Here is an 18,438-nt window from a genome sequence, read left to right as displayed (position 1 = left end):
AGTCTCAAATGAAGCGTGGAAAAGTAATGTGACTTCTCTCACCGGTACTCTGCGTTTGAACAATGGATTAATAGATTAACCTAAGATCCATGTTTTTACGATGACAAAAATAATGATGTGAACTCACTCTATGTGGAAATAATCGAAAAGAATCGAGCGTAATACAAATGCACGATTTGTGGCCAAAAGTCGTCGAGGAAACGAAGACTTGGAAGCCCTGACTTCAGTTAAGTTCACGGCAAAGGTGAGAAATATCACAAGCCAATCAGAACTTTGAATGTGATTTAAAACGTGTTTTAAGAACATGTAGAGATTTGAAAGATATCACTACATTGAAAACATTATACTGCAGTCTTGTCAGACCCCTGCTCAAGTATTCATGTGAAACCTGGAATCCTCATACACAACGCAATATCAATAAATTAGAGGCAATTCAGAGAAGGGTAACCAAGTTTATTCTTTACTCTGATGAGGATTGTGATGTTAGATTAAAGAAATTAAAATTACATAGTTTCTTTCATAGAAGATACATCAGGGATATTGTTTTTTTATTCAATTTAATGATTGGGCATTATGATATGGATATTTCTGATAAGGTGCTTTTCTGTAAAGATCGTAGTGTAGATTATAACTTAAGGAAGAGTGATTCTCTTGACCTAGGTAGCGTGTACAGTAGAACAAATATTTTTAAATATAGCTTTTTTATCCGTGTTGTGAATGAATGGAACAGTCTTCCAAATAATATAAAGGATTCTGCTAGTATTTCTAGCCTTAAACATAAAGTTACTTCATTCCTTGGTAATACTTAGAAATTTTAGATCTGATTCAATGTAATACTTAGATATCAAACTCTATACTATGATAACTGTTTTTTAATATTATATCTTACTGGAGAGCATCCCTCGTATGGTGTCTAGGACGCTTTTGGATGCTGCCTCTCCATTATCATTATTTATTTATTCTGTTTATGTTTATGTCTATGTATTTATTTATGCATCTATTTAGTAATTTAATTAAATCTAGATTTGGAGAAACTGTAATAAATAAAAAATACCCTCATTATTATAACAGGTGGATACTACCATAGGAGGTATAAGAGATAACTAGATGGTGACAGTGTACCAGTACCCAAATCAACATAGTTTGACTACAACAAGAGTTCACCAACACCTTTCCACACAGCCATAGTCTTTCGCTTCCACGGAACTAGCAGTGGTGCCAAGAGAGTTAAGTGCGTTTCCTAACAAAGAAACATTTGTACAAGAGAAGGAAGCAACTTTGTTGCGTTGGAATTCTCGCCTACAAATGGATGTGCACATTCCGAAGCATTCCCATGTTTATGATTATGTTTATGTTGTATGATTTTGGCACATCTGTGGACATGAGACATTTGGAATCCAAGAGGCCTTTGAGGTTAGAAAGCAAATCTATGATTGAAAATTTACATTGAACATAATTGACTGCTGCTTTACAAAAAAAAGTGCATATTAATGTTAAGATTTACTAAAACTCAGTTTGAATAATAAATTTCATGATAAACTTATACAGGTATATGTCTTGGTACATTCTGTGTAGCATACCTTTTCTTGGGGGAACCAAAGTTTTAAGCCTCTAAAATTACTCCTTGCCTTAAAACTTTCACTTTCAAGGTATTGAGAATTTCTTGGAATTATTTGAGATTCAGGGTTATGTACATTGCCTCAAATTCAATTCCCAAAAATTCCAAAAAATTCCACCCAATCTTAACTTATAGGTAGTTTGTATAGCTGAGAATTCCTAGGAATTCCAAGTCCTTGCAAAACTTGAACCTTCCTTTCCCAGAAATTCCCAGTAATTCCAAGCTTTTCAAATCAGAGCTTATTTATATAGTTGGGAATTTTTGCAAATTTCAAGGAATTCCCAGAAACTGGGAATTCAGTTCAGAAGGGCGTTAGGATTTATGGAGGTTTCGACAAATTGCAAGTTTGCACCCCTGTCAATTTTAGGAGTTCACCACCTGGCCCCCATTGTGCGAAGGCCGATTAGGGCTAACTCAGGGTTAGTTGTTAATCCCGGTTTCTATATTTCTCTGTTGAAAGGCCGTTTTGGGATAATTTTTTCCAATTCTTTTTAGAGCATTCGATCATTAAATCATAGAAAAATGGAATTCAAGTGAATTTTCTTTTGAAGCTTTCAGATCTGAAATCAAATTTGACACTAACCCCGGGTTTTCTTAACCGACCTTTGAACAACCCGTCCCTGAAGTAAAGCAAGTTGCCCACCCCCCTTTACCAGTTTTCCCCCAAAGTAGAGCATGGCCTTCTAGAGCCTTAGCTGACTTTGATGCTCTCTGAATCCCTGGATTGTTGCCTACAATTGTTGTCTCTTTCTTTTCTCCTTTGTTATTCTTCTGTCGTTGTAAAAGTTTAGCAGTAAAAAATCTTGTTTAATTTGGTTGGATTTGTTTTGACAGACAAAAACTTTTTTTAGAGGTATAGGATTTTTTTTCTTGCTTCTGGTTTCCTGTTGCTTCCACTGTTTGCAAGGAGAATTTTGCCCCCCCCCCCACCCTTAACCTTTTCTTTCTTGTCAAGTACATGAGGCCTTCTTTCTATGCAGTTAACTACATTCAAAATCATGTAAATTAAAGATCTTTTTAATTATTTGAAAGCATGCGACATAAAGATCTTTTTAATTATTCTCCTCCTGATCTTTCACAGAAGACTACAAATTAAAACAAACAACTTTCTTAAAATCTCTTAGCTTGGTTGTGTTCCAACAAGCTTGCATACAAAAAAAATTGTTGTTTGTGTTGTTAATAACATACAACATTAATTACAGAATAAAAGCCACTTCCCTTAAAATATGTATGCTACAGGGAGTTGAGTCTTGGGCCAGTTTTTTTTTTTGCTGTTGTTTAATTAGGAACCAAGAGGACAAAGGTCTGGGTGACAATGCCAAACTGGATACTCTATGACATGCATCCCCCGTCAGCATTTTCATTCTGAGACCAGACAAATGAAATATTAGAGAAAGATGTTCTTTTTTATCTTCTCATTATTGTGGCAAAAAGAAGGAAAAATGAGTCCTCATGAGTAGTCAAGAGGTAGAGCTTTGGAATCTGCAGCTCCATGCTCTATCACTAAGCCAACAATACATGTATAATTTTCCATTGTGTTGCATTTGCTCAAAAGTCAAATTAATCACAGCAAGCAACCAATGTAAAATAGAATTTTTTGGCAAATTAGTAATTACGTAAAGTCAACTAACTTAAAAACTGGGATTATGTGTATGTAAGGCAGCTGTGGGTCTACATGTTGACCAAGTGTCAGTTGATACCCTCATCAGCTGATACAAGCAGTTTATAACCCCGTTTTAGGTCAAAAGCTCTTGCTGATAATAAATCCAAGTTGTTGGTAATGTATCAGCCAAGTTTTAGCTGCATGTATCATTTACTGTACATGGGGAGCCTTATGTGGCAAAATTTAAACTCGTACTGGGCCATAGTATGCAGATTTACATTTCTGCTGTGATATTGCATGAGGCAGATTATCCTTAATTTTACTAATTATCCATTTTCAACATTTCTTTTACATGGAAATATAGCTCTATACCCAAGGTTGTGGAATTCTGGTGACTCACTGTTTCAGATTTTAAATTTATTTTTTTTGCAACTTCTATTTCAACTCTTGGCAAAGTTACCAGCTCCTGTCAAATATTTGTTTTTGCACGCCATCATTTTCTCAACTTCATTAGAAACTGATATGAGAAACCGAGGCAGGAAAATGAAATGGATAAATTTGTATTGTTTGCATCAAAAATCCAGATTAAAAGTGCTGAAAAATTGGGAGGAAGTCTGAAGTGTTTTGCTTTTCCTCACCAGGAAAAAGTACTTTGTGGAGTTTCCTTGCCTTCTCTAGTCATTCCTTTTACCTTTGGAATTCATGTCTCTTCTCTGATTTTTTTAGTTCTTTTCTCTAATTAGGATTGTTTTTTTGCTTCCAAGTTCCATTGATGTCATAAACATTGCATCAGCAAAAGCTTTAAAACATGTGTCCTCCCATCTGGCCAATATTCTGAATGAGTGGCTAGGTTGGCTTGTATTAAATCGAATGCGTGACTGATATTTATTTCATGTAATTCACATTTAAAGCTTTCTTACACATTGGTTTGAGACGTGGTGAAGAATTTCTGTTTTATTATTGGGAGGGAAATCATTCTTGCTAAGATATGGTGAGGGTTTTAATAAAGGTGCTGTAAATCCCCACTATTTTTTGTTTAGTTTGCCATCAAGTGTAGGTGACGTTCAAGACAGCTTTTTAAGGAGACTTGAGGCATATTTCTCAGGTAAATGTATTCTTTTTCTTGAAATTAGGAAGGCTACATGTCCTCCCCGCCCCCATCACTCTTCCCCATTGCTTTCAAGTTGTCTCTAATCATAGGGGATAAAAAGATCACTACACAAAGTTCACAATCGTTTACAAAATTTATTCCACACTGATAGGTTTGGGAGTTCTGGCTCTATTAACAAGTACTGGTAAGTTAAAATCTTAACTGCTAAGGCTGATTCTTGATCTTCCGATTTTGCAGTGCAATACAACTTATGGACAGTTCATTAGACCGGGCAAATAACAGGCCCTAGATATGTACAGAAGTTCGCTAAATATGTACAAAACTTCGCTAGTATTTACATCAGTTCTAGAAACCTAAACAAAATTGATATGATTTAAATCTCTCACTACCAAAATAACTTTTCTTTCAAGCACGCGACGAGTTTATTTACAATTGGCTAGGATTTCAATGGCAGTTGATATGAAATTACTTGAACTTGATCGCTTCAATTGAAAGGGAAAACAAACTATAAAACAAATGTGTTGTATCTCTAATCTGTACTAAAAGAAACTCATCCGATCTGCTTTTAATATTCAAAAGAACTTCGATAAACTTAACTGGAAGCTATTCCTCGTGACAGGCATAAGCGATCAAAACATACAGAAGCTTCCATTCAATTTAGGATCGAAACTAACCAATCATGAAACGATAGAGTTTCCTGAGAGGTCCGATGTCTGCCGGTTCTCTCTGTGTTTTCACTTCAATATTATTGGTTCGCATAAAAAAGATTGACATCCTTTCCTCTCAATAAACATGTTCATTGGATCATTTTTCTTTATTTCGATCCGGTTCAAATAATCTGTCTGCCGTGAGCGCCTTTCAAACCTAGTTTGTTTTCATTCGCGTTTTAAGTTTTCGGATTGTAGTTTGTCACTGAGCTGGTTACCTCACAGTTAACGTTGAATAGTAAGATTTTGAAAAGTAAGTAGTTCAGATAATTTGGTTACAGTTTACAATTGCAATTGCCGAGGCTTAAATAATTAGCTTACACTTAGACTTACTCTTACTTACTAAACTACGTGCATGTTGCTTACCTGTGACTGTGATGTTATCATTGTGTGTGAGGTATAACGTGCGTAGCTGACACTTGTTGTTTGTAATGGCGTTAGCCAAGTGCTGTGCTCCTGTGTCTGTGATGTTATTGTGTGAGAGGTTTAACGTGTGTAGCTGACAGTTGTTGTTTGTAATGGCGTCAGCCAAGTGCTGTGCTCCTGTGTCTGTGATGTTATTGTATGTGAGGTTTAACCTGCGTAGCTGACAGTTGTTGCTTGTAATGGCGTCAGCCAAGTGCTGTGCTCCTGTGTCTGTGATGTTATTGTCTAAGAGGTCTAACAAGCGTAGCTGACAGTTGCTGTTTGTAATAGCGTCAGCTAAGTGCTGTGCTCCTGTGTCTGTGATGTTATTGTGTGAGAGGTTTAACGTGTGTAGCTCACAGTTGTTGTTTGTAATGGCGTCAGCCAAGTGCTGTGCTCCTGTGTCTGTGATGTTATTGTGTGAGAGGTTTAACCTGCGTAGCTGACAGTTGTTGTTTGTAATGGCGTCAGCCAAGTGCTGTGCTCCTGTGTCTGTGATGTTGTTGCCTAAGAGGTTTAACGTGTGTAGCTGACAGTTGCTGCTTGTGATGGCGTCAGCTAAATACTTTGCTCCTTCATCTTTCAATTGATTTGCATTGAGGTTTAACCAGCTCAGTTGAGATTTTCTACATTTTAACAATTTAAAAATCTCTAAACAACCTAGAGGACCCAGGTTATTGTTACTCAATTCTAGATGTGAAATTTGTTGAACATCCATAATTACATTTACTAACGAAGAACAATCAACAGCTGTGAGGTCATTTGAAATAAAATTTAAACCGTTAAAGTTAATTTGTTGTAGTTTTCTCTGAACTATCGATTGCATTTTATCACTTTCGTTAAAACATTTGAACAATGTCATTGCTAAATACTGTTTTCCTGCAGTCGGCCACATGGTTACTTCCCTTCGCGTTTCACTCTCTGACATCAGTTCATAGTCTTCAACGATTTCCTTTTCAGTTTCCACAGGAAGAAGGTCTGTGATAATTTCGCTCGGTAGGTTTTCTTTATCGTTCATTAGTCCTGCTAGGAACTGGAAAACCAGTTGCCATTTTCCATCCTTGATGTTTTGGGAAACAAATTCCGTCAGTTCACTTTCCCTCATTGTATTAACTAGGTGCCTCGCAGCGAAAAACTCTTGCATTGTTAGGTGAATGAAGCAGAATTGTGGTTTGTATTCAAACGCTTCAGTCTGACGGTCGGGTAAGCGATGGAAGAGAGCGCTGTCCTCCATTCCACGTACTTCGTTTCCTTCAAGGATCAGCTTCCCTTCTTTAATTCCCTCAAAGGCCACCCTTCCTAATGTCTCGAATTTGTCTTCCACTTCAGTTGGCAGCTTATCTGAAAGAAAGCGTTCGCGAATTAAACGTACATCGCGGAATTCTTTTGTCTGTTTGAAATAAAACACTTTCACTCCAATCTTGTAAATCGTTGTTAATTTGGAAGGGAGGGTAACGCGAGCGGAACTTTCAAACTGCAATATCTGTAACAGACTTGAGCAAATGATGAAGCTGTTCACAGGGATATAACAGAGCGAAAGTAAGTTCATGTTGCTGCTGATGTGTCGCCATAGTGTTTCGCCTGCTTGTTCGTCATCTTGAGCAAATTTGTAAACATATTCTTTAATTTGCTCGGTTGAAAACCCCAGGAGTTCTAAGGCTTTGTCGTACTTAAGATGAGCGATGCCTTTCAAAGCCGTAGGTCTGGTAGTCGTCACAACCGACGCATCTTCGAGGAGTTCCCCCTTCACGAGCAACTGATAAAGGATTTCGAGCGGCATCTTTTGTTCGATGCTGGGAAGGGGAGGCTTCAGGACAGCCATGTTCGCGCCATGTTTAAATTCGTCGAATCCATCAAAAATTATAAGGACATTCTTAGGATTCTGCAGGATGTGCTTCCAGACTTCATCGTCCAGGTGGTTTGAGGGAGAATGTTCTGACATTATCAGTAGTTCCCTGAGGCTAAGGTCGTTTGCTGAGTCGAATCGCCTGAATTTCACCATGAAAGCAGCATCAAAATGGATTTTGGCATTGGATGGTGCTTTAAAAACTCTATCCAATGCCCAGTCTCTAAGAATTTTGGTACAACATAATGTATTCCCGATTCCAGGACGACCGACAATCAAGACTTTCTTATTTTCATAATTTAGGAGGTCTTTCAGGCTTTTCAGTTGTGATTCTTCGTTGCGCGACTTTGGATAAACTTTGAGTTGCTTGTGTCTGTCTGTAGTAAAGTGGTACACAGCCCTGCCGGGAATGACCACCAGGTTTGTGTAAATGTGATCCAGAGTCAAATCTTTAGTAGCCGTTTGTTCCCCGGGAGGGCCTGAAAACGGTGATCGGAGTTCGGCTAGAGAGTCGGTGTCTTTTTTAATCTTTTTCTTTGTTTTGGTGATGAATATTTGAAGCTGTTCAGAGTGCTCATTTCCGCTCCTTCCATCTACCTTTTGTGGTTCTCGATGCGATTTGATTTGGTCTCTTGGTTGAGGTAGGATAACTGTATCTTGTGGAGGCTCTTGGCACAACCCGACTTGTGTAGGACGTTGTTCACGCTCTCTTAGCAGAAGTTGAACAAGTTCATGTTCTCTTCTTTGAGCTTCCTGAAGCGACTTGTCGTCGGTGGGATTTAGATGGGTTTTTAGAAACTCTGAGTCTTCCATGAATCTCCTTTCTTTCCATGCTCGTAACAAAATGTAGACGGTTTCAATCAGAATGCCAGCGACAAAAGTTCCATTCACCATAAGGACAGCGTACATCCAGAAGGTTTTTCTTTCCGCTCGTCGATTGTAACATTCGTGAGTATTGTTTGGGGTGGCGTTAGATGAATTCCTTGGCTGATTGGTTTCATAGTTAAAATAACAGTCAAACTCTGAGGAAAACTGTAAAGGATAAAGCCACTGAGTTTGTAGGACTATGAAGAGAATTCCTAAGACAAGTCTTGTGGATAGTTGACAACAATAAGCGATGAAAAGTTTGTGTCCACGGTTTCTTTCTGGCCCTCTTGAGTTCCCTTGGTCGTGCGACAGTCCGCTCTCGGGGTCTCCGTTAAGGTTACTTGAGGACAAATGATCGACTTTATGTCTCACTGATTGGGAGTACATAGCACATACGATTCCAATAAGGCCGAAATTGATAATTATGAAGCCATATATAGGAACGCCGTGATTCTTGTACTGTTTCTCGTACTTCTCGAAACATTTTCCACGGACGAGGTCTGTGTATTCGCTCCTCGCTCCACCACAGCGGAAATCAAATCTTTCTTCACTGTTCTCCACTTCAGCAAAAATGCCAAAGAAGACTGCGCTGATCATGAACCAAATTAAAACTGCGGCATAGCTAATTTTGTTGAAGGTTTTTGGTGCAATTAGTTCTTTGAGATGATCCATCCTTTCAATGCTGTTGCATTCACGCTGTTTCGATGAAATGAAAAACGCGTTATAATTTGGCTTGTGGACTTCGGTTACGCATTGTTTCAGATTTTTAGTTTCAATGGCAAACCTGCAATTTCAACTCCTGGCAAACTTACGGCTCTCAATGATTTGTTCTCGCACGCTGTCATTTTCTCGACTACATAGGAAACCGAAGGAGGAAAATGAAAGGCTTGCGTCAAATTTTCCTTATTTGAAATACGTCAAATTTATTTGTAAAGAGGCGCCATAGAAACGTTTTCAGGTATGAGGAGAAATCGTGAGTTGATATTGTAAGGGTTTTTACTGAGTATGAAAACCTCCCCATGACCTGATTGCGCTCCTCGACTTCCACTTCCCCACAGAGTATGCAAAATCACATGTTTTCTCTGTTTCATCTGTTTATCTGCAAATTGTGACTCATCAGTAACTGAGAAGGCGGACATTCCCGTAGGAAAGTGAAAACATGTATTTTTGACTAACTCTAAGAATTTGCCTAACTGCAGAGCATCCTTGTATTCTCCAAATAACAGTAACCACTATTATATACCCACTGTTTCTTGTTAATTTTAAAAGAATGCTTACTCCTCTGAAATAGAACTGAAAACTTTCGTCCCCGCTTCAAGATGGTCTCAATGTGGTCATTTGTCAACCGTCAAAACATACACGATTTTTACCACCAGCCTTTCCGCAGACCTATAGTTCTGAAAAAGGGTTTTTAAGCTACCACGAAAAGCGTTGTCCGACAAACAGACACTTGAATATATATAGATATCTTATTAAACGTTTTGTTGTGTCGTATCGATGAGTATTTTTACGAGTTGTGCAGTATTTGGAAAATATACGGCGGACTCTCTCGTAGGAAAGTAAAACCATGCATTTCTCACCGAACACTAGGAGGCCAAACACGATAGTGCCGTATTTTGAAAAATACGGCACAACTCGTAAAATACTCAGCGATACAACACAACAAAACGTCTACTATGAGATTTATTATCCAACATTCCAAATTGTTATTTCAGTGCCGGCGAATGTCTTACTGGTTCTCTCTCAGGAGTACAAATATTAGGAGATATTTGTACTTGTTTTGGGTATTGTTTTTACTCTGCGAAGCACATTTGGATAATAAATTAAACATGTTATTAAACGTTTTGTTGTGTAGTATCGCGGAGTATTTTTTCGACTTCTGCCGAATATTGGTTAAAGCGCTGGACTGTTGTGCGGGAGGTCGAGGTCGATCGTTCGAGCCCCGGCCGGACCAACACTCAAGGTCTTAATAACTGAGGAGAATGCGCTACCTTTCTATAATATACCCTTCTATAATATCAAGAAATGGATAGACATTCTAGCCTTCACGGATAAGGACGAATAAACCGTAGGTCCCGTTTACTGCATTTATTAATTAGTTAATTTGGTTAGGCAGGGGACATTGAAGAACCCACTCACGAGATTACTGTGATGTGGTCTGGCCTGTTTACTGGGAATTGGGGGGAGGGGGCATCTTTCAATAAGTTTCCTTCGATTGTTTGTAAACTGCTGATGCAGTCCGGCCAAAGTCCCTAGAAAAGTGTTGTGATGCGCATTTGATCATATCCACATGTTAATTTGCGCAATATAAATATCAAATTATTATTGTTATTATTATTATTATTATATTGACGAGCTTGTAGGTCGAGTCAAAATATAAATAGCGAGTAAAAATACTCAGGGATACTACACAACAAAATGTTTAATGAGAGATTTTTTTATCAAACACGCCAAATTTTTTTTGCAGTGAGGGTGAATTTCGCGGATATTTACTTTTGGGAAAGGCGTGACATATATGTATGCGAAGCGGAACAGAATTGACGCGGTATTTTCTTCAATAAATGATGAAACTTGTCGTCGAACTGCTTTTCTTCGTTCGAATCATCTAAAAAACTTGGAATAATATTCGCTAGCCATTCCGAGTCTTCGTCATCAGGAAAATAATTTAAATCGTTAGCCATTTTTTTTCGTAACTTCAATCCAATTCGTCGCTTGCCCGATGCGAGGAAACCTGTCCAACCGGGTCTCTCATTTTGGGCGTTATTTATACTCTACGAAGAACCGTTGGATAGTAAAGTAAAAGAAAAACTCTGAAGAAGTCGAAATCGGTATTAACTCGGATATTTTTCGGAGTTGTCGTATCTTTATTGACGGATAAAGGTAATGTACTCATCTTTAGGGAATTCGCTGAAAACAATCTAATTATTCCAGAAACGTTTTCATGTTGCGTTTTCAAAAACAAATGGTGCGGTCGGCAGTAATACATTTTCACAACAGGGTTCCAGGTAGCAGAAATTCGGTCAAATGCTGAAAATTCTGGGTTTGTGCATCAAAGTTAAATAAAGGCTACACCCAGGAGGCACGCGAGGAATACGCGAAACTGCAGCGTGTTTGTTCAGTATATACATCGGGAATTGTGGAAACTCCGAGTAACAGATCCTACATCAGTGGAGTTTCTTCGTGAAGAGATCAACGAAGAAGTGTTAAAAAGTATAACGGAAAACAAAGAACAAACATGATATGTTCTGATTTTGGTTTCTTTCTGTGGATTCTCAGAAAAAAAGAAAAACCTGAAAACGTAATTTACAATTGGCTGTGATTCAGAAATCACAAAAGCGGAGAACTCAAAAGTGTATCGAGTGCGAATGTCGAACTAAGAATAGAAAATAATAAGCACCGAAAGACACCGGAGAACATCAAGGGAAGACAGGAAGTGTGGCTAGTGGCTTCACCTCAATAACTGTTACTTTGAAGGACAACCACGGACCCGAATTTTACTTATATCGAGGAATAATGCATTTCATTTCGTCTTCCAATATGAAGTAACAATATGGTCAAGCATTGATTAACTTCTCAGTATTTTTTACACGTGCGGTGAACCAAAAAGGAGAAAATTACAATGTACAGGATAAGGAAAAGCGCCAAAAATAATAACAAAAGGAAGCGAAAGGAAAACAAAACACAATAAAATAGACTGCAACCTATATCTGATCTTGTCTTAAAGGCGTAAAGAAACTCCAACGTTGCGTAACTCGAACAGACAAAACGTGAATAAAATACTCCGATGTGACCCCTTCGATCCCCTAACTTCAACTCCACAATAATAAGGAGGGCGTTCTCTTATAAGGCTATCATTGTAAACCGGTTCAAACAGGAACGCCTAGCTACGTAAGCGATTCACTCTGTGAACAATATCACACGAAAAACATAGGGGTAAACTCGATAATGAAACAAAACAGAACTCCGGCTGCTTTCAATCAGACCGACGGTAATTACGTATTCAAAGTCCCTGTTTTCAATGTTCATTACACTGTCACTGAAACATTACGTCTAGAATTCGATATTTCCCATGAGTAATCTAATATTTTGAAAATGTTGTTTGGTTTAGTTAATTTCTTCGTCGGTAACCTCTATTTACTAGAGAGACTCAATTCTCTCTAATACATTGATATTCTAGGAAAATAACTTCTCTTTGTTAAGGGATTTTGAGACAGCTGACCATTTTCTCGGATTAATTTGTTGGTAAAAAAAAAAGAATTAAGCGCGGACAGCTTACGACTTTAAATCGAAACTAAATGACTTCTTCACTCGTCATCTGATCTTTACTGTCACTGAAACACTATGTGTATACGCCGAATGTAAACATGGCGTCCAATTTGAGTTGCCATTGTTCTGGACTCACTAACCTCCTCTTCGCGTGGAAACACAATAGGATTATTACGTGTGTGAGAGGGACTACTTGGAGGGAGTTAACAGCTATTATATTTGCTCTTGAGTCATTTTTGCCCCTTCTTAATGGCGCTTACATTAAATGGTTTTCTGGCAGTCAAAATGCTTTTAGAATTATCTAAGTTGGAAGCATGAGGAAAGATCTACACGTTGTAGCCCTTAAGATTTTTCAGTTTTGCGTCGATAATGAAATCGAATTGGAAGTAAAATGGATTCCCCGAACTAATCTTGATAGGGCGGACTTCATTAGTCGTATTATTGATGTAGATGATTGGCAAATCGCAACTTCCTGTTTTGAATTGCTGGATTATACTTGGGGCGACATACAGTGGACTGTTTTGCCAATTTCTATAATAAGAAAATCAACAAGTTTTTTTCAAGATTTTGGAATCCAGGTTATAGCGGAGTTGATTTCTTCGTTCAGAATCTGACAGGGAAAATTTCCTCGTTGTGCCCCCAGTAAATCTAATCCATAGAACAATTCGCTATTTGTATATATCCAAGGCTGTGGCTACTTAAGTCGTTCCATTCTGGCCTTCGTCGTATTTTTGGCCTATCATTGCTAGAAAATTTTTTAGTTTTGTGATAGATTATAAGTTGTTCAGCGGAAAGACTGTTCTGAAGCATGTTCGGAACACCAATTCGTTGTTAGGCTCTAAGAGATTTTTTGGACAAATGTTAGCGGTCCGTATGAAGTTTTGATTGCTTGACCACCGGGTCTCTGTAACTCTTAAGATGATCAGCAATGATTAAGTTGAGATTTGTTTGGTAGGTATAAGTACGCTTGTCCGATTATACATCGACAAGAGGGCGCTGGCCTCGGATTAGGAGGGCACTCTATCGTCTCCAGCTTATATTCTGAGGTAGTTTATGTGGTAGTAGAACGCTTGTGCATACGATAGAAAGGTGGCGCATGCCTGTTTTCGGAGACCGGTTTTTGCTTTGAATCTTGTATTTGAGTTTGCGGCGTTTCTTTTAAATGTTTTCCGTCCTCTTTTATCTTGTCTTCTTTTGTTTTCATCAGATGTTTACCACTCAAGGTTATTGGGTCAACATCCCCGACCACGTGAAACCAAACACCAAAGATCTTCTGTCCTTTTTAATGAACTTTAAGGCGGATTCCACAGTTAAAAGATACAAAATAAATCGTAAAGTTCTCAAGATGGTGTAATTTCTCCGGTATTCAGCCGTCGCTTCCTTTCTCGGTTTCGGTTCTAATTTCTTACCTTCACGAGGTATACGTTAGATTCAAGTCTTATGCAACACTATCGTTGACACATGCAGCCCTTAAATGATTTCATTCCTTTATTCCTGGCATCATTAGCAATCCTTTGGATGCAGCAATTTGCCATAATTTATTAGAAGCAGCTAAACGCACCAAACCAGCTGTTTCTAAGAAGGAACCCATCTCTGCCGATATTATTAAGAAAATCATTGATAAGTATGCTCCTTCAGCTAACCTGAGGTACTTGCGTTTAGCTTGCATGTGCTCGTTAGGTTTCGCGGGGTTTCTTCGCTATGATGAATTTAGCAATATTTTGATTAGCCATCTGGAATTTTTGCCTAATCATTTGTGTGTGTTTGTTCCCCGTGCCAAAAATACGTGTACAGAGAATGGAATAAGGTTCATAGTGAGAGATTGTTTAGTAGATATTGTCCTGTTGCCCTCCTAGAAAGAAACATTCTGATGGCTGAGGTAGATCTCAACAGCAATTTGCCACTCTTTGGACCTTTAAGATTGTTCAAATCTTCCGATACTTACAAGTTATATGGAAGCAAGCTCTCGTATACGAGATGTAGGGAAGTATTTAAGAATTGTCTTAAGGATCTTGGCTTGGATTACAAGTTGTATGGCCTGCATAGCTTACGATCGGGAGGGGCTACATCTGTTGTTAGCAACAGCACCAACTTATCGGAACGTTTACTTCAATTACATGGTCGCTGGAAGTCGGAGTGTGCTAAAGACATGTATGTCCTTGAAGACGTAATTAAGCGTCTAGAGCTAACTGATAACTTGGGATTGTAGCAGTTAAGGTACCTTAATTGTATTATTCTTTCGTCAATTGTATGAATAAATGTGAGCTTGGATTGCCTGAGCATCCAACCATCATTCCTTAGGTGTTGTATTCCTATAGTATTTAAGGAGAAAATAATTTACGTTCGTCTGAGCGCAGCGAATTAGAGCGTAAGTACAAACTTTGGCGCCAAAGACAACATGGCGGACGAAGAGCAACTTTGGCTCTTATTAATCATTATTTTGCGCAGGCACACACAATACAGGAATAATACCGTTCGAAAAAGAAAGAAATTTTGTGTTCGTGATATCTATCGACGTCGAGCAGCTTAGGAAGGGTATGCTAACCTCGTCAGCGAACTACGACTTGGTGATCGTGAATTGTACTTTCGGTGACTTTCGGTAGGTTTCGAGTAATTTAACTTTTGATTTCGTATTTTTTCAGTCAAGCTCAAACGTTTAAATTTGTTACGGCTATTTGTGCATTTTGGAAAGATGGAATCGAGCATTGTGATTGGTTTATTCTTCCGCTTCCGCTTCCGACTCCGACAATGCAGTTTTCACTAGATCGTAAGCGACGGAGTCATAGGCAGAATCGGTGTTCTGCTTCCGACTCCGTCGGTTTGATTTCCACTAGATCGTATCGCTCCACACTTCTGATTACGACTCCGACTACGATTCCATCGCAAGTGAAAAGCAGCCTTTAAAAGCCGTTTGTTACTTGCTATTGAACCGTTTGTTCGAGATAAACGAGAAGAACAAAAAAAATTAACATCTGATACCTGTCAATTTTCTTCCAAGGCAAAATACAATAGAGCCCTCGCTATAAGTGCAAAAGTTTTGGAAAAATTCAGAAACAGAAAGGAAAGTGACAAAACTTCCATTTTTTCCGTAGTCGTTCGCGTTAAAATGCTACCTAAGGCCTCTATCAAAATAGCAAAATACGATGTGAACAATGCCATTATTAATTTTTTACTACGGGTTCTCAGTAGTAGATATATGGGGATTCTGGGACAATAGGTATCCACAGTTCGGAAAATTAGAAGGAAATGTATGGGAAAATGTAGGTACAAAGGTTACACTTAAGGTGGAGTATCCACAATCACGCGCAATGATATACTAGGACAATAGATAGAGTATCCACAATCACGGAAAAAGTAGGGTAAGGTAATGTGTAGGTTTACGTGTGCTCAAACCCAAACAATCATTTCAAACAATGAGAACAATAGAATTCAAGATGGAGAAGGGATTAAGTCGACACACATATATGACAACATGATAGAGTACACAGATTGCGAGTATCCACAATTTGAAAATTAGATGGAAATGTGTAAGGGGAATGTAGCTATAAAGTTCACAATTGAGGAGGAGGAGTATCCACAATCACGCACAATGATATACTAGGACAATAGATAGAGTATCCACAAAAGTAGTCTATGGCGCCTTACCGCCGAATCCCGCAGAGCCTGGATCCGAATGACTCAACCGAGAGATAATGCATTCATATGATGTAGGTGTAAGAGGGGTTTTAAGGGGTTGGATGATAATGTATTGATAGGGTGTAAGTGTAGGGGAGTGTGTTTTTTAGCGTAAATGATTCAGGTGTACGAGAGATTTTTTTAGGGGGAGGGTTGCAGTTTAAAAAATAACGGAAACAATGAAATCCAAGATGGCGTCGGAAACAAAGGAAACAATGAAATCCAAGATGGTGGAGGGATTAAACCGCAGATAAAATGAGTTAATTTTTCAAATCAAAACATGTATTATTATCTCACACGCTTGCATACAGACTTTTACAAGAAAAAATTAATTTTTACGATGATTTAACATATGTTTTTGTGTAATTATAAATGGATGTCATAATTTGTTTCCTGTATTCTTGAAATGCGTCATCGTGTTTAAATGCTTCATTGGCTGCGGTCTCTTTGGAATATCTAATGTTGTGATTGAAATGATGAGGAGTCATAGTTGCTCTAGCATGTCACATCATTCTTCTCAAAGACTCCTTATCGGTAAAAGAAATTTTTTTTAACTGCGATACTTTCTAGTTCGATGACGACTACGTTTGATTTGTTTGCCATGTAGTGTCTAAACTATCGACAGCATTAATGGTCACCCTTGATTAGTTTTTTGAATAATATTCCAACATGGTATCGCTCGGGTAAAACACACAGACGCAGCCGGAGGCTGCGTTTTTTCTGGAGGCGCGCGCGAAGAGGTACCCAGGCTCCAGAGGTTTCTCTTCTTTCTCTCCTTTTTCTCCCTGTTTACAATCCTTTCTCGCGGCTCCGAGAAAAAGAGACGCTGCTACGCAGCTCGGCCAATCTCGCTGCTTCGTAGCCCGAAAGGATTGTAAACAGGGAGAAAAAGAGAAACCTCTGGAGCCAGGGTAGCGAAGAGGAGGAGGAGGAGGAGGAGAGAGGAAGAAACCAAACAATCTAAAGTAAAATCTTTTATTCTACCCGAGAGTTTTGATGTAAATGTAAATGATATGTCTCATTAAAATGCACAAAAAATAAAGAAATGACATTAGCATTCAATGTTTTATGAAGAGCCGCAAAGCTCATTTTTCTTAGTGTAAAACCGCATACATCCTTCATGCTTTAAAAGATGACTGTATAATCGTCTCACATCATTACTAGCCGGGTGTAAATCTAGGGTGATATATCCAAATGGTCGTTGTGTGACCTCAAAATACACTTGCATAATATCTTGCCATGTCATCGGAAAAGCTTGCAACAATAAATTTTAAGTCCTAGTTGATCACGCGGATTCTTGAAAGCGACCACGTAATGAGCATTCCTGGAAATACTTTTAGCGTATTTGCCTGCTGGAAACATGTCTTGACACAAATAAAGGACAGTAATGTTGCGGTGATGAGAATGTTTGGTGAAAAGATCCAACAGCTTTTTCTCATTCCCTCCTTCTGTCATAAGATCATCCATCACCAGTAATCCACCGTCTTTAGAAAACCATTGCTCTAACTGTTCTTCTCCGGGTATACAGTCATGAAATTTTATTCCATGTCGTTGCATCTCGCGATATCCATCTTGCCAGACGCGATTCCACACTGATAATCTAAATACTTTTTATCTTTTACAATGAGTACTCATTTTCTGTAAGTATAAATACAAAGAAAGGCGCCTTATGACCTTCAAAGTAATTTAATACAAGAGAACAGGTGTTATTCTCCTGGTAATTATTAATGTCACGCAACGTAACGTAATTGGAAACGTTTTGGGGGTGCTTGAACATACGCGCGTTTAAAAAACCGCAACTGAAAGGACGACGTCGTTAAATTAGAGAAAGAAATCCCGCATTAAAACATGAGCGAATAGAAATGTAGGTTGGATACTCCCGCATCCGTCAGTTTGCATATTTCGGCTACCAGATGAGTAAACTTCATTACTTACGTGAAGACCAGAAAAGAAAAGTGAGGGTCCATACTGGCATGATTAAAAGAAACACAAAACAAAACGCAACAACTTCTGATCCGGCCTACGTGCATTTTTAAAAAATAAGATAACCACTAACTGACGATTAGGAACGATACGCCGTTCATTCGTTTCTTCCTCACTTTCCTATTCTGCTAAACAAAAGAGAAAGTCAGCATCATGATGACTTTTGGTAAGTACATTTGCTGACAATCTCTTTCAGTAGAGCCAAGTACGGGGCCTTTTTACGAATGGGCTTTGATGGTATATTGAGGCCAAGATCTTCACACATGTGCTGCAACATGGGTAGCCTCAAGATTTTGAAAGAGTCCTTTAGCGCCATTTCACAAAGATCGTACTGATCGTTGATCAGGGGATGGTCAA

At 38.6% G+C, this 18,438-nt stretch overlaps 2 protein-coding genes and 1 long non-coding RNA gene across 9 annotated transcripts in view; 2 read left to right on the top strand and 1 right to left on the bottom strand.

The window, feature by feature from the left end:
- Positions 1 to 18,438, top strand: part of LOC148726120 (DNA polymerase alpha catalytic subunit-like) — a 121,773-nt gene that overhangs the window by 42,349 nt on the left and 60,986 nt on the right. The window lies entirely within an intron of this gene.
- LOC148726122 (uncharacterized) lies at positions 18 to 14,574 on the top strand. Of its 2 annotated transcripts, XR_015989247.1 has the most exons (5): positions 106 to 244; positions 1,072 to 1,413; positions 4,262 to 4,326; positions 4,484 to 4,516; positions 13,631 to 14,574. It is a non-coding gene; the product is annotated as an uncharacterized LOC148726122 (long non-coding RNA). The 2 variants fall into 2 exon arrangements; XR_015989248.1 differs by lacking the exons at positions 4,262 to 4,326; positions 4,484 to 4,516; positions 13,631 to 14,574 and adding an exon at positions 2,905 to 2,919 and having other exon boundaries at positions 18 to 244.
- Positions 4,453 to 9,034, bottom strand: LOC148726123 (uncharacterized). Its single transcript, XM_088726587.1, has one exon. It carries the CDS (start codon positions 8,827 to 8,829, stop codon positions 5,344 to 5,346), a length of 3,486 nt encoding a protein of 1,161 aa, XP_088582713.1. The 5' UTR covers positions 8,830 to 9,034; the 3' UTR covers positions 4,453 to 5,343.

Source organism: Stylophora pistillata, chromosome 7 (assembly GCF_964205215.1).
Source record: "Stylophora pistillata chromosome 7, jaStyPist1.2, whole genome shotgun sequence".
Classification (NCBI taxonomy): domain Eukaryota; kingdom Metazoa; phylum Cnidaria; class Anthozoa; order Scleractinia; family Pocilloporidae; genus Stylophora; species Stylophora pistillata.
The sequence above is the reverse complement of the archived record's forward strand: the minus strand, read 5'-3'. Positions and strand labels throughout refer to the sequence as shown.

Coding starts and splice junctions, on each gene's coding strand:
- LOC148726123 (XM_088726587.1), bottom strand. CDS start 8,829: ATGGATCATCTCAAAGAACTAATTGCACCAAAAACCTTCAACAAAATT.